Genomic DNA, 24,635 nt, shown 5'->3' with positions numbered 1-24,635 from the left:
TGCTTTTTAATTTTTCATTTCAACTTCTGTCAACCAATTGCAATTTTTAAGTACAAAAATACACACACACACATAAATATATATATATATATATATATAAAGGGAAAACGTTTTCCTGTCTGTCTGAATTCTGAAAAAAGCTATGACTATTTTGAGTTTTTACTGTTTGCAGAATAAAATGTACTGATGTCATGCAGAAGTGGACTGAATTATAGTCTGTTACTTTCTGAATATCATCTTTATTTTGTTGCTGTCATTTTTTTAATAAATCTCTTCCCTTCCCAGAATAATGTACTGATGTATCTGTTTGCAAAAGTACTAGTGTATGAGTAAATGTTGCTGAGAGAACCTGAAAACTAACCAGAACGATGTTTGCCTTATTTTTAAGGTGCAGTCCTCAGTAGCAGTGGGTACACCTGACTACATCTCCCCTGAGATACTGCAAGCAATGGAGGATGGAATGGGAAAATATGGACCTGAATGTGACTGGTGGTCACTGGGTGTCTGCATGTATGAAATGCTTTATGGTGAAACACCCTTTTATGCAGAGTCCTTAGTGGAAACCTACGGGAAGATTATGAATCATGAAGTAAGAAATAAATACATTTATATTGATTTTTAACATTTACGGAGAGACTGCTGTCACTGCAAAATACTGATGTGGGTGGTAGTCTATTGCTTTTTTCATGATGGTTTAGAACAATATCTAACTATGTAGATCTGTTAGTTCAGTTTTTAGGAAAATTGGCATCTCTGAACTGCAGAAATCGAATTCTTTGTTAATTTGATTTTTTTCCTAAGTGGTGATGTTCTTGAAAAATCTTAAACCATGTTCATGAAACAAAAATTAAAAACAACTCTTATTTTAGGCCGATTGAAAGTTTCTTCTGGACTGTGCAGGAGAAATGAAGTAATACATTATATACGCAGCTGTGCACGTTTTGTCACACTGCTAATCAGTACAAAAAATGGAAACAGACAAGTCAACCAGTGTGGACATGAGCTGCATGAAGAACATGAGGCCAGGGGAGAGTTGCTCAGAATAGAAGTGGCAGAAAAACATGAGCTTTTGAGCTGCATGAAGAACGTGAGGTCAGGGGATTTTGTCCAAAGTCAAAGTAGTAGAAAAGTTTTGAAACTTCTGTGTGCCTTGTGAACATTAGAGAGTAAGAATTAACCAGTTAATGGTGTCCTTTTGAGAGGTGTGGTAGGAGTATGTGATTTATGGACGTCCTCATCTTATCTAGCCAGAAGCTGTTGTACAGGGAGCGCTGTTGCATTTTCTTCTTCCCAGGTTGAATGTACTGGTGTTTACAACGCTGTGCTCTCATAGTGAAGCAGTGATGGATAAGACATGAAATCCTTCTTAGAGCTGACACCCTTGCAGTAGTCAACATTAATCTCTCTTTTGCTTTAATTTCTTCAATGAACTAATTGGTGGCAAACTTTTCTGTATTATGTTAGAAATATGTAACCAGCTTGTGGGTAACTGCTGGCTACCTAGCTGTTAACCTGCTTTCAAGGATGTTTAAAGCTGTTGTCCTGCAGATTTAATATTGCAGTATTATTTGGACACAAAATCAATGTGATGTTATGTTTTTCAATGGGCATTTTAAATTTTAATTTGAGTTATGCTATTTTGGACCCTAACGGTCTCATTCTGCCCTTGAAAAGATGTATTGTAAAATGTTAAATATTCTATAGTCCTTTATTGAAAAAAACAACAAACAAGAACCTTCAATATTTTAGCTTACTACTACTTCCGCTATATAGTCAAGAAGTTTTCCCAATTTTATTTAGAGTAACATTATGTGTTAGTGGTAAGTACATTTTTAGATTTTCTGTTTATGCTAATATAAATCTTAGTGAAATTATATTTTAATAGGAAAATTATAGTAATATTAGTAATTATTTTGATAGGGAAAATGTATATATTAGAAAAATACATCCTTAATTATAACAGTGTTTTGTGGGGGATTGACTAATATTGTGGGCCATTAAGAGCTGAAATAAATAAAATCTCAAGGAGTAGATCTTCAGCAGATCAGTGGATGTATGTCTAAGAATACCAGTGAGTGTATGCCCTTATTGCATGATCTTTAATGTACTGTAGTGTGTCAAAACTTCTGTCTGGCTTCCAAAAAAGCCTGATTTTCATAGGAGTTACTGTACTCACAGCTAGTTTCAAACAGGTCTGTATGAAAGGAATCAAGAAGTGATTACTTGGCCTCAAAATCCATTTTAACACAACAAGTCTATTAATGAACGTATAGTACTGTGCTGCTGCTCACTGGGGCTGGAACAATGTCTGCCTATTCGTTTCCAGTTTTATTGGAGTGATTTAGCACTTCCTTTTTGAAATCACTGTTGAAAACTGTGGAACGGATTCTCTTTAAAATTTCTCAATTTGTTTTTTTGTAGGAAAGATTTCAGTTTCCATCCCATGTTACAGATGTATCTGAAGAAGCAAAAGATCTTATTCAGCGACTTATCTGCAGCAGAGAACGTAGACTGGGACAGAATGGAATAGAGGATTTTAAGTCTCATGCATTTTTTGAAGGACTTAATTGGGACAACATCCGAAACCTAGAAGCACCTTATATTCCAGAAGTTAGCAGTCCATCTGACACCTCAAACTTTGATGTAGATGATGATGTTTTAAGAAATCCAGTGAGTCTTTTATTTTAACATTGCTACTGCAAGTATGCAACTTTGCTGCACTGTAAGGTAGTAGTGAGAACTTAATTTCCAAATTGATGCGTGCTTTTTGTTTGTAATTTTTTAAGTAAAAGGAGCAAATAGTCTGTTAATAAGCTGTGCAAATGAAATAAGATATCTTATTATTTTGTTCTAAATTCTAAAAAGCCATGAAACAGGTTCCTGAGTCTAGCAAATTTAGTTGTACTTTCTTATGGATATGCACTGTGGTACAATCTTACAGGAACGGGTAGTATTCTTATTGCAGTTGTAGTGACATGAATGGTCAAATGAAAATCCACAAGCAGGACTGCTCTGAGAAATTTCAGAAGAACGAAATCCCACTAAACTGTTGTTATTTATATCAGAATTGACCCAGTTTGTCAAGTGTTACCGTTTAGAAAAGAAGCTCACAATTTCTGAAAACCCAGAATGACAAAGGGATGAAATTTTTTTAATTTTTTTTTTTTTCACGTTTGGAATGACTTATTCAATGCTAAAACAAGAAAAATAGCACGGTCAGCCAAAATTAAAACGTTTAGGTAGGAAAAAAAATCTTGTCTTTTTACCTTTATAAGAATTTTAGATTTATTTATTTATTTACAAGTATTTTGTTTTATTTGTTATCAAATATGAATGTCTGTCTTAAAATACGCATATATTCTTCGTGCAGCTTGTCATAGCAGCTGTCCAAGTGAGAGAACTCAAATTGCTGCTACTTAAGTCACTTAAGAACCAGGAGGCTGTTTGGGTGTGGGGGCATTGATGTTCTGCTCCTCCATTTCTGTTGTGTTAGTAGTTTACAAACTCCTATCAGGAAGAGTAGGGAGCTTTCGTGTTAATTTGTTCATCAGCTTGCGTTCCAAAAAATGAAGAGCTTTTTTGGCTTGGGTTTTGATTACCTGTCTAGCAGTAACAAGAACACTAAAGAAAACAGCATGCGTTTTCAAGCCAGGTCACTTTTAATTAGGAACTTGGAAGTTTCGGGTTTTCTTTTAATGGTTGTATTGTGCTTTGAACTTGTTGAAACGCTGCCCTTTCAAGTGCCAGTTCACAAAAAGGAGGCTCCTAAATTCAGGTCATTATATTAAGTGACCTAATCTGAAATAAAGTTCATACAAGGACAATGGAAGGCTATGCAATGAAGCATAATCGCCAGTTGGGAATTGGTGTGCTCTAAGAAAAGGCTTTCCATCAGCTGTTTCTTCTAAACTATGTGACTAAATCAAATACCTTTAGTTCTGTATGGGTTCTTTTTTGGTTTTTCATGCCTGTTGTTTTTATGCAGGAAGTGGTGCCACCAAGTTCTCATACAGGCTTCTCTGGATTGCATTTACCATTTGTTGGGTTTACGTACACAACCGATAGGTAAGCAAAGGATATGTTGTTCATTAAACTTGTTTCCCAAATACAGCTGATTCTAGGAAGATGTCATTTTTATAAACAAGTAGAAAGATTGATGTCTATGTGTCAGTGGATAAATCTTTATCCCATTTTTTTCAAGTGTCTGAACATGTTTTGATCATGCTTGCCAAGATTAAGTGCTTTAGTATTTAATTTCCTTTATTTGAAACAAATGAAATTTAAGGGACTAGATTTGTCATGTTAGGTGGCAAACTTGCTCTTAAAACTTGCTCTTCCTGCCTTGAGAGGCTAAAAGCAAGTTCTTGTCCATGTTGCGTGTCCGCCAGAAACAATTCAGGATTAGTTTATTGCTCCTAAACCTTGTTGACAGGCAAAGTTAACATAATTTAGTGTTACTCCAGTGCAGGTTCCTGATTTTCAGATGGTTCTGAGCACAGACTAAGATAGCTCACTCTTGCCAATCTTTGAAATGGAAGTAAGCCTCCATCTGTCTTCAGAGATCCCTCAAATATATACTTGTGCCTCTGATTGTGAGGTTATTCTGTCCTTTTTGTTATTCCCATGTTTCTATTTGCTGAGATTTATCTCCACGATACTGTTGCAGAAAGGACCCAGTGCACTCATCTTTTTCAGGGTAAAATCACATGGCTTAACTAAATCTATCCAACTTCTGGTTTTCTTTCTCAGTTGTTTCAGTGCAGGTACACATTCTATTCTGCTTCCTTTGCTGTCAGGCAGTAAAGTTTGGCAGAGGAAGTTAATATTTTTAATCATTCAAGTAGTTTGTAAAGTGAACATAAATCAGCATCTTTAAGGTCATGAATGCAAATATCTTAATTCTACACCAGCATACACAGTAGCTAGGGAGTAATCACAGTATCTACCCTGACTGTTATCTCAACAGTAACAACTACTGTGCTAATTGTTCTTGTAAATTTAAGGTGCGTATTTGGTGGAATCCCAGCGTTTTGCTGCTGTAGACTACTGTGAGTATTTATTAGAATATTCTAACTTACGTATTTGTTTTCAGCTCTTTATCTGACAGAGGCACTTTAAAGAGTGCAATGCAATCTGACACTGTATCCAAAGATGTGGATGTACAGCGTGACTTAAAGAACACTTCACAAATAGAAGGTTATGAAAAGAAAATAAGGAAATTAGAGCAAGAAAAGCAGGATTTGAACCGAAAACTGCAAGGTTAGTGGCTTACGTTTCTTTGGGTTCTTAGTTCTTCTCATTAGGAAGAATTGGATTGTATTTTATTGAACAACTTTTTTCCTTCCTTTTCTGATTTTAAGAATCTACGCAGACAATGCAGAGCCTCCAAGGTCCAGTGTGTGTTACAGTAAATACGAACCATGATAAGGAAATAAAAAAATTAAATGAAGAAATTGAACGGTTGAAGAACAAATTAACAGGTAAGACTCTAGCATGATTAGTGGTAATTATAGCAATGCAGCTTAATGTTAACAGTAGTAGCAAAATATATCCTTTGGTTTTGCAATAATTACAATTAATGTTATTGAGGTATTTAAAAAAAAAAATTTAAGAGCCTTGTTCAAAACTAAGAGGCATTTCCATTTTTCCAGGCAGGCACTTAACTTTTTCTTCCACTTCCTTGTCCTGATAGCATATACTAGTGTGGGGAGTCTAGAGTACAATGTTAATTTCCGTAAAAATGTTGGGAGATCCTGTTCCCTGTCTTTTTTTTTGGGGGGGGGAGGGGGGGTACACTTTTGGAGCAGTTTTACTGGAGGCATATGTAAGAGAGAACAGGGAAAAATGATTAGCTGCCCTTTAGTAACATAGGGGGATAGGTTGGGGTGGGGGGTTGTATGATAATTCACATTTAAATATTTCTGAGCTCCTGCTCCCTTTGTGTTTCTGTCTGGTGATGTACTAATTAGGAAGTGTTGCAGAAAAACAAATACTGGCATCTGTCCTGAGAGAAGGCTGACTCATCCATATCACTGAAAATCTGTTGCTTGACAATGCTATTAGTTTATGCATACAAACCTCCTGTTAGTGTCTGATTTTTTTTGAGAGGGAATCAGTCATAAACTAAATGGTAGTTTTGAATCCTGATGACTTGGCTGAGAGGTTTATAGGGGCCTGTAGTATGTAGTGAGTAAGTTCAGATGCCAAGTTGCTGATGCCCAAAACCTCCAACTGTTGTCTTCCATTCAGGAGGACTTGGGTTTTTTTGTTTATCAGTCTTTTTTTTTTTCCTTGCTTCAAATTCCTAATACAATCTTAATTCATTATCTTGTTTTGTGTGTCAGTTCATTGTCTGTCACAACTGATTCTTTTTCTTACAGTTTGGCAATATATACTCCCCTTTGTAAGTACATCTGCTGTGAAATCCGTGTTGCTCTGAGTGCTTCCCCCGCCCCCCCCCCAAAAAAAAAAACCAACAACAAAGCACCATCAGAAATCTATTCTTATGTATTCTGTAATAGGTTTGTCAAAATGGTTAGATTAAGGTGCTGCTTCTGCAGATGGGTTAGGTTTTTCCAGTTCTTCAGCCTGTTGTGTGCTGTTAAATACTGAAAACTAGCAGTGCAGTCTGGTTTAAAAAGAAATAGCATTGGTTCATGCAGAGTGGGAGGGAGGTTAGCACAGCTTTGTACTAAAATCAGAAAATGAATACTACTTTAATCATTACAGCAGTGCTTGGGATCTCTGAAGATGTAGGTCTAATTTCCTGTTCTGCCACAGACATCAATGAAACTTAAGTGATACAGTTATTCCCTGTGCAACTTCTTATTTATTTGTTTAAAAGAAGTAGTAATTAAAACCAAATGGAGAATGGCAGTTCAATTTCTTACCAGTTCTAAGACTGAGCAGAAATATAAAAAGGTGGTTAGTCTTCTGTGCTTAAAGGTGATAATTTCAAATCAAATTTGTTTAATTATTTTGAGACTAAAGGGAGAACTGCCAGGAGAATATACTGGTAGGAATGTGGACAGTTAGGTCTCAAATCTGCCTCATGCAGGATGGTATTGCCTTCCCAGATTGTTAGCTCTTATCTACTCTCGGAAATAAATAGTCTTTTCCTGTCTTGCTGGATGCACTAATAACTGTAGTCTTACTTGTCATACAATGAAAACTATTTAGGAGACAAATTACTAGGACTGGAATTCCAACAACTGAAAAAAAAAAAGCCTTAGCAGAGGGCTTTTTCACCTCAAGAGATAACTGTCTTTGGGTGGTGTGGTTTTGTTTGTTTTTTTTTTTTTTTGTTGATTTTTATTTTAATATGCTGAGAAAATTACGTGGAGCTGACAATGCACTGACATTACCTTAAGCTGTCTAAAAATGGAATGGAGAAGTTAATTTTCCAAGCAAAGTTATGCCATTTATTTAAGTAATGTTTCTTACTTGGTATAAATTTAGGACCAGTTGTCTTTATTTATTACTCTGCAGATATAAGTAAACTGGAAGGGCAGCTTGCAGATGCAGTGGCTTTTCGACAAGAACATGAAGACTCTATACATAAGTTGAAAGGACTGGAAAAACAGTGCAGAGTACTGCGGCAAGAAAAGGAGGACCTTCATAAGGTGAAGGATGAATATGTTTGGAAATGGTCATGTAAAATAGTTGTAGAACAACTTTGATTACGGTTTCAACATTTGTAATGTTGCTTTTTAAAAATATATTGAGATGTTAGTGAGCCTGTTAATCTCGTTAGCAATACAGTTGTTTTCCCAGGTGGCACGCTTTTTGAAAGTTGATTGACATCTTATTAATTTTAATTAAGGATATTCTCTTAGATGGGAATAACACCTTTTAATACTGACTTGTTCACTATGTTTATATCTTTGAAGACACTGCAGGTTACGTACCCAGGTAGTCACACAAAAGCTAACAGACTGTAATCACAAAGCTCAATGGGATTTGGTTTGCCCAAGAAACACTTCTGTTAAGTTTGAAGCTGCTCGGGGATGGGAGGGAATTTTCTAAAGAATGGCTTTAGTTTAACTATTTTTTTCTCGAGATACTTCAGTATACTCAGGAGTTAAATTCACAGATCTATGGCTTGTTGTCAGTTTTGTAGATGCTGAAATATATGAACGAGTAAATAGAGCTAAGTCACTGTGCCAGCTTGAGCCCACTGACTCTTTATAATACCAAAAGGTTAATTATTGCTTGAGGATGACTTCAGTGTCATTGCTAAGTATACTTACTGTTGTGTAAATTACACCTTTATTTGCTTCCTAAAATCTAACAGTATGCTATGTTAGGTCACCAAAATATTTTACAGTAAAGTAAATAGGAGCTTTGCATATACTACCTACTGCTTTCAGTAAAGCCAAAAAAAAAAAAAGCTACCTGTATTCAAATACCTGGTTTTTAAAAGATAGAGCAGCCATATTGCTCATGTGGCATTTAGGCAGACCAAAAATAATCCATGGGCCAAAACCTATGGGGTTTTTGTCCACTAGAATTTAACAGTCTCTCTTCTGTTTGTTACCACTGGTGAGGGTTGTTTTCCAGAGCATATGAGTAGCAGAGAAGGCAAATCTGTTCCTCCTGGGTTGTCCACATGCCTTTTTGGAAGTCAATGAACGCTTCTGCAAGACTCCTACTAATGGCAATTTTTTTTTATGTCTCTTGGCCTGTATACCTTTCTTCTGTTGTCTAGTTTCATGCTTTTTTTTATTTTCACTGGCAAATAATTTTATGTAAAGCATTTAATTTGTATTTTAATCTCGTTAACTTATGTTAACTATTTGCTGTAAAAAGAAAAAGCTTTTATACTTTAATTGAAAGTATTAGAGCTTCGCAGTTTGTTCTGAGGAATCTTCTTCAGTTTCCTTAAGAACTTCACAAGAGTTTCTGCAGCATCTCAATGCTGGTAACTGTTCGACAGTTCCCCTGAACGTGTTGTCTCCTAAAACATTCCTTTAAGAAATACTACTATTGTGCAGGTACATGGTGGTAACCTGAAATTACATTTCTTAAGAGTTGAGAGGGGTTTGTGAAGAGAGATTTGTATCACAGACTTGTGGAATAGCAAAGGTCCTCTTGGAACTGCCATCCTAGAAGCAGAATAATTGCTATCCTGGTATGCTATTGCAGCTGTCTAGCCAGAAGAAATTTGTGTAAATTAACTATTAAAAATCATATTTAGAAGTTATCTGAGAGGCTTGAATTTTCAAGTTGTGCTTAATGTAGGTTCACATCCTTTCTTCTTGGAAAGAATATATAGAGTGCAATTTTTTTATATATGTATTTATTTATTTAAACCAGCAACTTGTAGAAACCTCAGAGAGATTAAAGACACAATCCAAAGAATTGAGGGATGCCCACCAACAAAGAAAGCTAGCTGTTCAGGAATTCTCCGAGCTCAGCGAGAGGATGGGAGACTTGCGGTCGCAAAAGCAGAAGCTGTCCCGGCAACTTCGCGACAAAGAGGAGGAGGTGGAAGTGAGCATGCAGAAAATTGATGCTATGCGACAGGACATCCGTAAATTGGAGAAAATCAGAAAAGAGGTAGCTTGATTAAAATAGCTAAGAACAACATGTTTCACCTGCTGCTTGTCCGGTATCTCATCTGTGATTGGATTGAGAAATCGGAATCATAAACAGTAATTTACTTTGTCTATAAGAAATTGCTCTGGTAACTCTTCCATATCACTTCACTAAAGTTCACAAAATACATCTTGAATTTGTTGCTGGATGTTTGGCTAATACATCGGGAAATGAACTGAATCTTCTATTTTGTTTGCACTCAGGGTGATTTTAATCTGGAGGAGACTATTCTTGCTACATGCCCAGCTTCTTACTACTTTACTTGTGTTTTGCTCCTTGCAGGCTACAAGTCATAGCTTGAAACCTAGAAAGCTTAATGCCTTGATGGACTTTACTTTGGAGTATTCTGACTTCCTTTTTATTTTTTCAGATGACTTTTTCTCTTTAGCTGAAAGGAAGAAAGGTGATACAGCCTACATAGGTGTTTTTTCTTACTCTTTTAGTCAGTGTAGAGAGTATCTGGTTAATATCTTGTAAGCAAGTAAATTTCTGATTACTATTCCAGGCAATTTATGGTTTTAAATAATCTGAAGTGGATAACTAGAAGAATGCATAAGAAACAACTATCATGGTTAACATAACAGTTTGATCACTTAAAAACTGTCAAATTTTACATGTTCTATGAATGAACTTTTGAAAAGGAACTTGAGCTTTATAAACACTACTAGAAATTTACTAGCAAATTGAAGGGCAGACTATGAAAATGTAGTAAGAGGTGAAGTTTCTCAGACCTATCTGTGAATAAGAAGTGGTACTTAACCAGAAAAGGCATAGGGCTGCAGCACCATATTGGATGCTGCATTCTGCCCTTCTGTCTAGAGCCTATTCAAGTGTTGTTGCTTATTCAGTTAAATGAAATGTTTCCATGAAGGACTTGATAATGTCTCTATCCCCCCTTTCCTAACGTATGTATCAATCTTCTATTCAGAATATAACCTATAAGTTCATTTTCTTGGTCTACAATTCTACATATGGTGCTTTTAAAAACAACTTTCTTAGTTGAGTTTGAATGCAGAAAAACAGACTTTATTCTGCCTTGGCTGCATAGTTGCCACTAAATTGTCTTTCTGATACAATAAGCTTTTTGAAGTGGATAAATGGATGATCAAGCTTATTTTGTTCTGTAATTGCAAGGTACAAGTGTTCAATGTCCATATTTGAAGTATTTCACAATAATTTGGCTCAAAGGTCAAGATTTTTAAATCTGCTGCCTTAGCAGATACTGAAGCGTGGAGCTGATCTGTAAATGTGGGAGGTTTTCTTCTTTCACAACTGCAGTGACTTCCTAGTGCTGTTTCCTTCTCTTAACATTGATGGAAGCTGTGCAGTTATCCCTACATATATCCGGTATGGTTTATATCAATACAAAAAGCCATTTGGAAGTAGTTCCACTCTGAGACAGATGGATGCCTGGATCACTGAAAACAAAACATGACATTCTGAAATCATTGTTATAGCGGTGTAATGTAAGATACAAATAAGAAAAAATTTGATGTTTTCAAGGCCCCTGAAAGTTCATTCCTATGAGGAGGTTAAATGAATGATACAGATAGCAGTATGTTGTGTTGAAATGACTTAAAATGACTTTGATTTTATAGCTAGAAGCCCAACTTGAAGAAGTTGCAGCAGAAGCATCAAAAGAACGCAAACTTCGTGAACACAGTGAGGCCTTCTCCAAACAACTGGAAAATGAACTGGAAGCTCTGAAGGTTACTTAGGGGCTTGGGAGGGATGGGACATTTTTACTCGTGACATAGGAGCTGCAATATTTTTGCTCCAACTGTTGATACCTGTGGGACACTTAAAAGAAACTACAGCATTACTAGAAACCTGACCTACCTAACCTAATCAGATTTATTTGCTTTTTTTCCTTGGAATACTTTAATATTGTTTAATATCTTGCTAATGTCTTCAAAATGTCCAGTTCTTATAAATTCTAAGCAGCTATTAAATCAACACGGTCCAAATTTGTTATCTCTGCAACAGTATTTAATCTCTTAGGGTCATGAAAGCAGAGCAGTTACTTAGAGGGCTAAATGCTTGAAGAACCTTTTAGACCACTCAGACTCCAAGCAAAATTTTTCCCAAGTGCTACCAATTGGATAGTTCTATTTAAAATAATGATCCTAAAATATAAAGATCGTAGTATTTTCCTGATGGTTTCTCTCCTCCTTCTCTTCAGCTGAAGCAGGGAGGCCGGGCAGCAGGTGCCACACTAGAACATCAGCAGGAGCTTTCCAAAATGAAGTCTGAGTTGGAAAAGAAAATCTTATTTTATGAAGAGGAGTTGGTCCGGCGAGAGGCATCACACGTTTTGGAAGTAAAAAATGTGAAAAAGGAAGTACATGATTCAGAGAGCCATCAGCTTGCACTGCAGAAAGAGATCATGATATTAAAGGATAAATTAGAGAAAACAAAGCGAGAGAGGTATGTTTTGGGATGGGATTGGTTAATTGAGGATTTTTTTTGTGTGTACTGTGTCGCATGGGTAACTGTACAGGATGATATTTCACCTTAATTCTGTTTATTCCTCTGAAAATCCCTGTCTACGGGTTCAGCAGTGTTACAATATATGTTTCTATTTCTTGTTGTCCTTAGGCACAGTGAAATGGAGGAAGCAGTAGGAACAATGAAAGAGAAATACGAGCGTGAAAGATCTATGCTTTTGGAAGATAACAAAAAACTAACAACAGAAAATGAGAGGGTAATTATTTCAGGAAACACTTTAGCAAAATATAATTCTTGCTTTGCTACTTTCTGATGTTGAAAGTGTACTTATTGATCACAACAGGATCAGTGAATCTTCAGGCAATATCTGAGTAAAACAAATGTGGTTCTGGCCATATAAATGTCAGAGATCTGGCTAAATAGTAGCTTTGTTCTTTGCAGAATTGATTCACACAACTCAGAGGGCACCAGGAAGTGGGCACTTCCAATTTCTGTGAGGGCTTCACGAAGAGGGAGGCATTTACAGTAACTGTCTGCCATTCTGATGGCTTACAGTTAAGCCTTATTCCTCACAACAGCCTCTATGCCTTTTCTTTTTCCCTCTCCTTTGTTTTGGATTGTTTTGTGTGAGCTGGCAATATGTTCTTCTGTGCTCTGGAGCTAGTCTCCAGTTCTACAAAAAAAAAGAATTATTTCCTGTTCTTGGTCTGTGTTACAACTTCCACATAGCCCAGCACAGTGTTATTTGTTCAGATTCTGCATGTGTGTAGACATACACATATGAAAAAACTGTGAAACTGACATAAGCCACAGGTGAAATTAATGTTTTGTTTCAGCTTTGCTCCTTTGTGGACAAATTAACGGCACAGAACAGGCAGCTAGAAGATGAGCTCCAAGACCTAGCAGCGAAGAAGGAGTCTGTTGCTCACTGGGAAGCTCAGATTGCAGAAATTATTCAATGGTATGTACTGTTTAGAGATCCAGATGGCCACTTCCAACTTTTGAAGTATTGATTGGGCTTTTTTATGTTTTGCCAGGCACTTTCTGTGTGTCTGGGATCAACAAAAGCATGGTGCTTCTGAGTGATGATGATGCTGTTTCTCTTTTTGCTTTGCAATATAGCTGAGTATATTTAAAGCATTTAGTCTTAACTTCTAAATGAAATTGTCAGATACTGTTAAGTGCAAAGGAGATGGTTTTGGTATGAACTTGCTTCAGGCTCTTAAGTGATTATTAAATTGCAAAGTTTGGAATATTTCGATAGGCCTAATCAGGAATGTGATTATGATTTTTATGATTTAAAAGGTCCATGTTAACATATAGAACCTCACTAGCTGTACAAAACAAGCATTTGCATTTAATTCACAGGTCAGTTTTTCCCTCTTATTTTCTGAGTTAGCAAGCTGTATGCAAGTGTTTTCAGCATGCAAGACGTGGTCGTCTGTATGTGTTTTCTGCTAGATGAAGTTGAATATTGTAGGCTGGGCTTTGGAGAACAGTGATTTTTAATGAGATGAGTTATTACTTGCTGGCTAATACTTGTGTGGAAAGGCATTTCAGCTACTGAGTAGAGAGGAGCAAGGTGCAGAGATTGATAGGGTACATGTGCTTGCCCTTCCAGCTGTTAAAGGAGGTCTTGATGGTAGCCACTATAAAAACTGAGCAAGTGATATACAGATCGTTTTCCAAAGAATAACAGTGAATCTCTCTAGAACTCTTGCTGATGACAGGAGGAAAGCTTCAGTTTCCCTGGCAACTGCCACAATCAAGAGAATTGGATAAGAGAGAAAAACTAAAGCAGGCCATCTAAGCTGTATTCAGTTTTCTCTGCTGGGAAAGTTTTTCCTGCTCTGTCCATATCTGCTATGTTCCTAAATCCTGTGCAAATGCTAATTATTTGTTGGCATGGTATTTGTTGCTGTGAACCATGAAACTGTTCGCTAACAATTTTTTGTAATTGCACAATAGGGTAAGTGATGAGAAAGATGCTCGTGGCTATCTCCAAGCATTAGCTTCCAAGATGACAGAAGAACTAGAATCTTTGAGAAGTTCCAGTTTAGGATCACGAACACTGGTAAGAAAATAGCAAGCATTTGGGCTTTTCTGGGTATATCTAAGCAGCTATATTTTCAGTGTCAGCTACGTTCTCATCAATATCTGTTCATAATCAGAATTTGTTTCTAATAAATCCTCTCTGCTATGAGTTATTAGTTTTATCTATTGCATGTGAAAGCCATTTGGGTCATATAATCAGAATGTGATATTTACAGCAGTGTTTCCTACTAGCATCTGCTATCACAAACTGCTTTACACAGTACAGAGAAGAAACAATAGATTAAACCCTTAGAGGGGAGTGTAGAAATGTACTTCACCACATTAGATGCAAGTAAATATTTTTAATCACCATTACAGTGAGATTAAAAAATACCTTATTTTGTACAATTATTTTTGTACAAGTTTTAACTGGTTAGTATTGTTACAAACTAGTGACATGAGACATTGTAGCTTTATGTGCATGTAGAACACTGAGACCTTCTGCCATAGTTTTTTCCCACATAGTAGCAACATGGTTTCCCAAAATTCTGTAAAAGAAGAGAGGCGAAGCCCTCACAAAGTATGGCTTCAAAGACAAAACTGTTTTGCCTTGGCAGGCATTAAATACCTGCAGAGCCACTTGCAGCTAGGCTCAGAAGCCCACATTCCTAAGCAGTGTCAGTCAGCACAGTCAAACTGCCATGCAAAAAGTCAATTTGCTGCTGGTTTATATAGATAAAAGTTATTCATCACTTCCAAACATATGAATAAAAGAAAATAAGAGAAGATTGGCTTCTTATGAACTTTCTGTACATCTTAGAGAGACGATCATTATGTTGATAGGTTTAATAGGAAGAAAGATTGGATCAAATGCAGTTGGCCCAGAATAAAGAATGTTTTCTGTTCTTTGTATTACAACTGGTTTTGTAACTTCAGCAGAACCTGATCTAAGGTAATTATTTCTTAACATAAAAAGTGGCTCTCATTTTCATGAGTGTTGCTTGCAATTTCATGTGTGACTAGAGAGAATATCCATTAGAAAACACTGAAAATGTAGTCCACATTGAAAAATGCTTGGGAAAGCTTGGAAAATTAGCTTGTGGTGGAGAGGAATTGCGTAGTGTATGCAGAAGCATAGTGCATGCTGCTTAACGAGTGTGTGAACTGTTTAGGTAAATGTTCTAGATTCTTAAGACCCAGGTTACTTCATTTTCTTTACTTTTTTGCCACTCTTGTTATGTTTTAGGTTAGTGTGTTTGACATTAACTATTTACATTCATCTCAAATTTGAAAGTCCAGTATGTCACCATGCAGATTTTATACTCTTTTTAGCATAACTAAAATTAGCCATTTTCAGTGAGTTCTCTGTTTGACAGTCACACTTGCTGATCCTCCGTTTGGATTTCAAGCATATTGTTTTGGTGGCTTAACTGTTTAAAAAAAAAAAACTGTTTATTAATTTTTGTGAAATAAAATCTGACGATTGAGTTATATGTATCAGGAATGATGTTCATAATTAATATTCAATAACTTATTGCAACAGGATCCACTTTGGAAAGTGCGACGCAGTCAGAAGTTGGATATGTCAGCTAGGCTGGAATTACAGTCTGCCCTAGATGCTGAAATTCGTGCCAAACAACTAGTTCAAGAAGAGCTACGAAAAGTGAAAGATGCAAACATATCTTTTGAAAGGTAATCAGGGCTTTGGTTCTGTTTGAGTTTTAATACGCTGCTCTAGACTGCTGGTTAGAATAGTAACAACTTTTTTCCAATAACCCCCTTGTGCCTGGGATTTGGACTTTTCCGGAAAGACCCTACTCTATAGACTACACATTTCTTACATAGTCAAGTGAGAACTCTAACAATTTATTTACATAAAGATTACACTGCTCTGAATATCTTGGGAATAAAATATGGATCTTCAGCACCTGAGGTAAAAATTATGGCTAAGAGATATTTTTTTGTAGACTAACTGGAGAGTAGAGATATCCTTGGGAAGAAAAGACCAAACTAGTATTAGAATAATTTTGTTTGGCAAATATCTGCAGTGTTAACAGGAATCTTAAGTGCAGTTTGCACTATCTAGCCACATACTGAGGTGCCTTACTAGTGAGATGAAGAGGGGAGAAATAAAATTAGAATAAAAGAAAAATATTTAGCCCTTCACGCACCTCCAAAAAAGGTGTTTCCTAAAACTCTGAGACTGACATTTCTGCGTTTGAAATGTTTGAGATTGTATTTTGATCACGTTATGTTGCTTTAGTAAATTAAAGGAATCGGAAGCAAAGAACAGGGAACTGTTGGAAGAGATGGAAGGTTTAAGGAAAAAAATAGAAGAAAAATACAGAACAGATTCAGGTAATTGAAGTTACTGTATTTCAACAGAATTCTGACACAGCCTGTGGTGTTGCATTTTAGCTAAGTCTGTTATGTTTTGGGTTTTAGGTCTTAAACTTCCAGACTTCCAAGATTCCATTTTTGAATATTTCAACACATCTCCTCTTGCACGTGATCTGACTTTCAGAGTGAGTTATTACACAAATTAACTACAAAAATGTGATAGCCGAGTTAAATTTTTATTACCGAAAAGTAACTCTTGGGCTCTATGTGGCAAATTTGTATCTGGCCTGTTAGCCAAATTAGTGGGACGTAGAGTTGGATGTCCAGTAGATGCTGGATTGATTGGCATTTTGAAGAGAAGCTAGCACCTTTGGGAAATACTCCCAAAAGCTCACATTGATTATCTCTTATTCTACTTTCTTTCTTTGTTAAACTCAAACCTTTAGCTGAGAAATACACATTCAGGTTGTTTTGGAAGGGCTGGCACACCCTATTACAAATAAGGGATTAAGCGCTTTACTGTTGGAAAATACTAGTTAATATAAAGAAAAGTATTCACTCAGTTCAAAGGGCATTTAAACAGATATGTAAAATTGTTGGCTCCAGATCTTAATGGAGTGGTTAGAGTAGAAGGGACTGGAAAGAGAAATCAGAGGACCCACAGATGTTGGTATTGTAAGTGTATTGTGACACACCCTCTGATCCTTGGAAAACTAATCATACAAATTGCAGCTCCAACTGGGTGTTTCACTTAGAAAAGTTTGTGCATTCCCTGAGGAAGCAGCTGTTAGATGCAGCATTGAATCACATTTCCTTACTTCATGAACTCTTGATCCTTGAGGATTTTCTGGGATTTTTTTTTCTTCAAAACACATGGACAGCTCAGGGTAAAACCAAGAGCTGGAACTGGAAAGAATAATCTTTTATGTTTATGGAGCTGAGTCAAAGGAGCTGAGGTTAAAACCTCATCAGTCTGGTTAGATACTCTATCTGAAATGTGTGCTTTCTGTGTCTCTTTTCAAATTGTTATTGGTGCCAAAAAGAAAGCCTATGGACATGCTGTGGTATTTGCATATGCATACTTCGTGTATGCACTGTTCCCAGTTACAAAACATCCACGCTGTTTTTTTTGCTGAAGCAGCAAGATGAGCTATGCGGATGAGGTGGAAGGAGAGAGAGAAACATGATATATACTACTGTCTGGATAATAGCTTTTATCTACAAACCTTAATAGTTTAAAACATTGTTTTAAAAAGCACCAAATACTCTTCAAATAGTAACATGTAGAATATCAAGCCCATAACTAATCAAGATTCCATTCTACAGATCCAGCAATAAATACATAGTCTGTGGGAACACAGGTGGCGTTTTCTGATGAATTGCATTAAAATTCATGATACTGTATTTAGCGATATCCACTAACAGTTTTTTCACATGTACATGTAAAGATAATGTCATGTGATCTGGGTTCATTTAGTTTGAATGAATATCATTGGGCCATATAAAACATTTTCTTTAGCTAGCCTACTAATATTCCATCTGAAGTTTTTCTGTGGGTGATAAGTGATCGTTTTTATCCCTCATATCTGTTACAACAAAGGATTCTGTTTCTTCTTCGTCTACATCTTCTCTGCTAGCCTTTTGGGAAGAAGTAAGTTCTTGCTGGTAGTTTTGTCTCCTTATTTTGTTGTGACCTGTCATAGTAAAAATGGCCTTCTAAAACTAGACATTTTGCTTCATTAGTTTCTCTATAACTTAATCCACTAAATAGAGCTAGTTTAGTTCTCTTTTAATACTTTTCTACAGGCTTATTATTTTAGAATCTGTTTATATGACTAAAGCTAAATCACGCCTTGCATTTTTAAATTGTTCATATTACATAATGGTATAATTTGATCTTCATGGCCCAGCCCTACCAATCAATTCATAACAAAAAACAAACAACAAATATCTGAATCCATTTAGTGAGCTAACCGAATTCGAGCCATCTTCCTGTCGAAACTGGCTGGGAAGTGAGTGATTCATTACTCATTGCCTTTAGTGCTAATTACATCATTTATGTGAAGTCTAATCTGATGTTTGTTAATCATGATTTTCACGATGTCCTCAGAGTACAGTAATACAGTACCCTGCTTCCACACCCAGCTTCTTCAGCTGTGGAATTGTAGCATGCTTCCCCCTTGTGCTGGCAATTAGTAGTTGCTAATGTAAGTGTGAAATTAAAGCTTGTAATGGATGCTAGTCTTAAATTCTAGTGAAATGTAAGACAATATGATTAAGACAACGTGGTTATTTTTAATGATACAGGTGATAATAAAATTAGTGGCCATTTTCAAAAAAAAAATATTAAATTTAAAAAGATTGTATGGTGTTACTTGAAGAATTTTTCCTGTGGTGAAATTGGTAGCTGCTGTCTGCCAGAAAAATCCTAGGGTGGTACCAAGCTACCAAGAGAAATGAGCTATTTTATGGATTATTGCCAAGCTTCTCAGACATCATTCCATACCCTCATGCAAGAAGATAGACATAGTCTTTCTGAGAAAAGAAGGCTGTTAAAGGATTTATGCTGCCTACTACTGGGTTTTGCATTTCAGTGCTTCCAGCTTTACAGCTTTTCCATCAGGTGGCAGGGTTTGTTTTAAGGAAAGGTTTTTTTCAGAGTGGAAAGTTGTTAGATGTGTGCATATAGATATATTTTCTCGATTTATTTTTTACAGTGAGCTGTTCATAGTAGCTACCCTGAAATTCTAATCTGTTGGCATGAGAACACTTCATCTAATCTGTGGTATCTAATTTATCATGTTTGATGTCACTTTTGCAGACGAGTTCTATTAGTGAGCAGGAAACACAGGGTCCCAAATCAGAAGTTTCACCATCTACTTCAGTTGTAACTGCAGAGCAACAACAAGAAGTAAGGGAACCATTATTTTACCCTGAAGAGTAATTCGGTAGAAAGTCTCTGTCTTGTTCATTATAAATATATATTGCAGCATTCATTTTGAAGAGGCAGAATTGAATGTTGTTTATGTGTAACTTGTCAGTGTTAATTGCATCTGCTTTAAGGACGGTTGCAAATGAAACCTTTTTGTTGGCTCTGTGTATGTTGATGTACCTCATTTTCATATGTTTTCTGTAATGCTGCTTGTTTGTTAGTGTGCAGGCTTTCCTGTGAGTGCTTTAAAACACAATCTGTTTGTGCTAAATCAGAATGGCAATGTTTATGACAATTAAATTTCCAATAATTTTTGAAAAAAAAAAATCAGAAAATGATAAGCTTTGCCACCCCAAGATTAAAACAAATTCTTGAAGCCTCGTTTTGCTCAATTACAGTTTTTTGTGATTCAGGAACCAATTCCGCTTCAGAGGATGCCTGCAGCTCCTTCCCCCACCATTCAATCCATTTCTCTAGCTGTACCAAAGGTAGGGGGACTGTACTAACCTTACTCTGAAGAACTAAGGAAAAATTACCATTTGTAAATTAGCCATCTGTGTTTGTCCTGTTTGGGTTTGTCATATGTTGTTTCTTTGTTAGGTCTCTGGTTTTACTCAAGTGTTACCAAATGCAAGTTGAAGGGGTTTGATTTGTCAAAAGGGATGACAGAAAAAATACTTGGTTGTAGGATTTGGTTTTAGTGTCTTCTGCAATTTGAAATAATAAATACTGCTGTTGTCTTGCAGCACCTTTTACGAGCTACAATTATTTAAAAGCCCCAGTTTCATAATATGCGCTCTGATACATTGGAGGGTGGAGGGTGAATGGAGATGCTTGCATTGTATAAGTACAGAAGTTGAACGGTTGTTTTTCTTGTTTGTCCTGAATGTATCTTTCAGCCTAAAGCTCACCAGCTCAATATCAAGTCATTCACAAGCCCTACTCAGTGTAGTCATTGCACCTCTCTCATGGTGGGATTAGTTCGTCAAGGTTATGCCTGTGACGGTGAGTCAGTTAAACTTTCTGCTTTTTCTGCAAGTTGTCCACCCAGACCCACAAAATTGTCCCAAAACACTAATGTATTTTAAGGCAATCATTTCCTTGGAGAGGGAGTGAAAGAGAAGGGGTGGCTATCACTGAATGTTTCTCATTTTCTTTTTCTCCTTTTTCTCTTTTTTTCTTTCTTTCTTCTATCATTCCTTTTTTCTTTTTCTCCTTTTCTTTCTTTCTTCTATCATCGTCAAAGAATTAGCTTAAGCTCTCATGGTTCCCTTTCTATCAATCCTGCTACCATTAGTGATGTAGTGTGAGTTGAGCAGGTAGGTGGGAGTGTTTTCTGTCTGTATAGTGAAGCAAAAAGATAACAGGAATGCTGTGGTAAGGTATGCATCCTGATCATAAACCCTGTGTGCTGGGAAGAGTATTTGCTAGGCTTTTTGGTCTATAGCCAGCCTTACTGTCCATTAGGTTTATTTAAAGTGCTTTCTCTGATGCATGTGTCACTATTGAATTCCATGTTTTAGTATATGGAGGTATTGTTATTTGAAAATGCTTCTCTGAATCATGATGAGACACATGAAGTCAGTGAGAATTCCACATATCTGTTCAAAATACTGTGAATAGTTTTATTGTATTTCTTTCCCCAGCTTTGTTCTTGCTATGACACCCCCTCCACTGACACTTGCAGCATCATATTCAGATTGTATCGTCTGCCCTAAGGTGCTTCTTTCCTGGCAGGTCTTCGGGCAGTTCTTCCCCAGAAGCACCTACTGCTCTGCTAGCACTTGCCCTGGGGCTGCCTTTTCTCTCCTGCTGACAGTTCTGAATTCTTGTTTTGCACCTTTTCCTTCTTTTTTCCCCCCCTTAGTGTATCTATCAGTTTCACTCTTCTATTCTCGTGTGTTTTGATTAAGCAGTGCATCATTAGTTTCTCGTTTGCCTCCTCTGCTCCAGGTCTTGATAGGTACAGAAAAAACTAGAATCACCTTGACATAAGAATAGAGATGACTCCAACAGAACAAAACTTTTGCCATGTTCCATTCCCAATCACTTGCTTTTCCCAATTCCTCCTCTTTTCTATTGCTGGAGAGTGCAGTAAAATACAGCTGTACTTTAAGAGCCTTTCCCTGTTCTTCAACTACTGTGCCTTGGCTTGCACAGTCCCAATAATTATGATGCCTCCTGAGAGAGCCGAATTTATTATCTGGTCATGGGCAGCACCTACAGTGCTTTGTGTGCCTGACATTATGGTAACCCTCGGAAGGCAGTGCTCTCCCTGGGAGCAGGCTGCATCTCAAAGAACAAGCCAAGCAGCCTGCCCTGCCCTGGGCTACCTGCGCTCCTGGCTATTCCCAGTGGCATCATGAGCTGGTTTGTAGGCCAGTCTGGTTCCTGCAGAAGCACGTTGTTTCCGGCTGCCATATTTTTCTGGAGTCTTTTGACCCTTGGTAATTACAGGACTAGAAGTGCACAGGGTATTTGACGTACTCACTTCTGAGAATGTGGTTAGGAGGAAGCACAGAGAGGATAACAGCGCCGTGCTGCTGTCCTCCTGCCTTCCGTGCCTACAGGGAGAAGCACAGTCGTTGGGGCAAAACAGATGAAATATCTGTAGAAAGACCTGGCCCGTAAACTGTGGGTCAGGTGCCTTGCTCTAACATGTTAACTCATCCGACAGTTCCGAAAGTCTGCCTTAAGTGTCATATGTGCTGGGCTTTTTTTATGTAGTCCTTCCAGGTGAGGTACTGTATAGACAGGAGTCCGTTGTCCCTTGCTGGTGTAGCACAAAGTGGTGTCAATGGCAAGAAAGGATGCAAGATTAGTATAGTGTACATTTGCTCCTCATTTGAACTCTGATATGTATATATGCCCCTTTCATCATACAGTATTTCAGTTGTTGTCCCTTGGTTTTTTCTTTGTTATGCATTCAAGGCTGTTGCCTGTTTAATTCTTTAATGATTTCTATTGTTTGTCAGTTTAGTTTTACTTTATTTTTGTATGAGTAGACTCTCTTGCATACTTATATCCAGTTAAACACCTACTATGTTTATCTTGTCTCTTACCACTGTTCAATCATTTTTATTCCTCCTTTATTAATATATATTCTCTTCTGCAACTGGGTCGATTGCTTCTTAGCACCACTGATGCTAACCAACTCCTTTTCCTTCTGGAAAATGCTTTTATAAGTGACATTGGGGTGCGAAGTCACTTTCTGCCCAAGGAAGTATCAGGTTTAAAAGGGAAAATAAAAGCACCTTGGAGTGTCTCCTACAATATCTAGGTGTGTTCACTCCTTTAGCATAGTGGGTTCCTGCTATGTTTGACTGGCAATTTCAGTGTAATTAATTAATTTGCTGCTTGTAAGGGTAGACTATGTTAATCTCCTGTTATGATTCACTCATACATGCATTTCACTGTGGATTTTCTCTTTTGTACTTAGTGTGTTCATTTGCATGCCATGTTTCCTGCAAGGATAGCGCGCCTCAGGTCTGCCCTATACCCCCTGAGCAAGCCAAAAGGCCTCTTGGAGTAGATGTGCAAAGAGGAATAGGAACTGCCTATAAAGGTTATGTCAAGGTAATAGCTTTTTTGGTCTTGGGGAAGAGAACAAAACCACACTTCACTTACGCAGCCTGGAACCTCTGAAGTATATTTAAACATATCTCCTAAACTGGGCTAAAGCCTTAAGGCTTTATGTGCCATCTTTGTAACTTATTTAACATTAGTTGCATTAGATGTGGAAAAAACCAGTTGATTTTACTACAGGAGCTAAAGGTTAGTAGCTAACCTGTTCCTAAGTCCCGGGGGGTGTAGGGAGGAGGAATTTTAAGGAAAAATTTCTGTCATAGTTGATGTAAACATAACATAAAAGCTAAACTGCCCTACAATTTTGGCATTTGTGTAATACACAGGCCACATTGTTTATCCTAAAGCTACATAATATATTTATTAAACTGTAACAGGGGATGTTTGAGCTTAAGGGGAAAAAAACGATTGCTTGATTATTTGATGTTTTTCACTCCATTTTGAAGGGCAAGTAAAATGTGTTCAGCTTCCATTGATCAAAATATTGGCTTTTTGAAATGTCCCTGTTTTCTGTGTCTACTGCATGTGCTTAACTTTAATAAACAAGTAGCTATTTATTATTTATTTATACACAGGTTCCAAAGCCTACAGGAGTTAAGAAGGGGTGGCAGAGGGCTTATGCAGTTGTCTGTGACTGTAAACTCTTCTTATATGATGTGCCTGAAGGAAAATCCACCCAGCCTGGAGTTGTTGCAAGTCAAGTCCTGGATCTCAGGTTTGTATTTTTCTCATAGGGTAGAAACCCTCTTTATTTTTTCTCTTACAAGAATATTTATCTTTGGTATGCAATAAACTTTTGGATCATGGAGCTCTGGTCTGAGAAAACTCTCTGTTCTGGGTATAGATGCCAGCTAAATTTAGGCTGAAAGAATTGGCTCAGCAACAGTAAGTCACTTAAGTGCTTTATAAGAAGTCACTTGTACAGGCACTAATACTTACAGTATTAGCATGCTTCCTCCTAGAATTCCATATTTCCAAATGGAAAACAAATAGGCTTTGGTGGATTGGTTCTTCCCCTGCACTCAGACCTAAACAGTGAGTCACAGATCGTCCCATAGTCAGTAATTTCATGAACATTAGAAAAGCTGAAGCAGCCTGCAGAAAGCATCAATTAATTTATAATGCAAGTGGCTTTGACCCCGCCTTCTCACAGGAGTCATTTTTTCATGGTGAGCCATTTGTAACACTGAACACTGCCTACAAAAGATCTGAGGCATTCATTCATCAGAGTAACAAAGTTTTTAAATTTTAATTTATGGAAATATTAAGTATATTACCTTGTATTACAACACACTGTCTCTGATTATAAAGTTTACATTCATAAGCACATTGATTTTTATTTTTTTTTTCCAGACAGCAGTACCATGGGGTTGCACCAGTACTGCTGTTCTGTTCTCATGTTTATTCTCTGAGAACTGTCAGCATCAGTTCTCTGACATGCTGGCGGCAGGAGCAGAAGTGTGGATCTATTGAAAATAACAGCGTTCACATCAGTACATTGCTTGAAGCGACTCAGCCAGATATTATACCAACTGTCCTGTGCTTTATCTGTTTATTGTAGCTGCCTCTTTGAGGCTGTCTTCTGAAGGTTCTTAGATATTTTAACAGATGCTAACTACCATGACTAGGAATTCTAGCATGGGCAAGTTTCAGCCATTAGTGTCATCTTTACAATAAAATTGGCAATTATGGTGATCAA

The 24,635-nt window shown here is 37.0% G+C and overlaps 1 protein-coding gene across 3 annotated transcripts in view; it reads left to right on the top strand.

Moving 5' to 3' along the window:
• The window catches only part of CDC42BPB (CDC42 binding protein kinase beta), a 95,900-nt gene that overhangs the window by 53,207 nt on the left and 18,058 nt on the right, over positions 1 to 24,635 (top strand). Inside the window, exons 7-26 of one of the 3 annotated variants that reach the window (XM_083840206.1) lie at positions 389 to 589; positions 2,422 to 2,670; positions 3,986 to 4,065; positions 5,093 to 5,259; positions 5,361 to 5,480; positions 7,489 to 7,622; positions 9,316 to 9,558; positions 11,196 to 11,306; positions 11,780 to 12,024; positions 12,196 to 12,301; positions 12,882 to 13,006; positions 14,014 to 14,119; positions 15,623 to 15,771; positions 16,343 to 16,437; positions 16,525 to 16,604; positions 19,241 to 19,330; positions 19,765 to 19,839; positions 20,251 to 20,356; positions 22,791 to 22,927; positions 23,512 to 23,651. In XM_083840206.1, coding sequence (XP_083696332.1) covers positions 389 to 589; positions 2,422 to 2,670; positions 3,986 to 4,065; positions 5,093 to 5,259; positions 5,361 to 5,480; positions 7,489 to 7,622; positions 9,316 to 9,558; positions 11,196 to 11,306; positions 11,780 to 12,024; positions 12,196 to 12,301; positions 12,882 to 13,006; positions 14,014 to 14,119; positions 15,623 to 15,771; positions 16,343 to 16,437; positions 16,525 to 16,604; positions 19,241 to 19,330; positions 19,765 to 19,839; positions 20,251 to 20,356; positions 22,791 to 22,927; positions 23,512 to 23,651 — 2,759 coding nt within the window. Of the gene's footprint in view, positions 1 to 388; positions 590 to 2,421; positions 2,671 to 3,985; positions 4,066 to 5,092; positions 5,260 to 5,360; positions 5,481 to 7,488; positions 7,623 to 9,315; positions 9,559 to 11,195; positions 11,307 to 11,779; positions 12,025 to 12,195; positions 12,302 to 12,881; positions 13,007 to 14,013; positions 14,120 to 15,622; positions 15,772 to 16,342; positions 16,438 to 16,524; positions 16,605 to 19,240; positions 19,331 to 19,749; positions 19,840 to 20,250; positions 20,357 to 22,790; positions 22,928 to 23,511; positions 23,652 to 24,635 lie in introns of all 3 variants that reach the window. The other 2 variants (XM_083840205.1, XM_083840207.1) reach the window with 2 other exon arrangements.

Source organism: Anser anser (assembly GCF_964211835.1).
Source record: "Anser anser genome assembly, chromosome: 5".
Taxonomy (NCBI): domain Eukaryota; kingdom Metazoa; phylum Chordata; class Aves; order Anseriformes; family Anatidae; genus Anser; species Anser anser.
The sequence above is the reverse complement of the archived record's forward strand: the minus strand, read 5'-3'. Positions and strand labels throughout refer to the sequence as shown.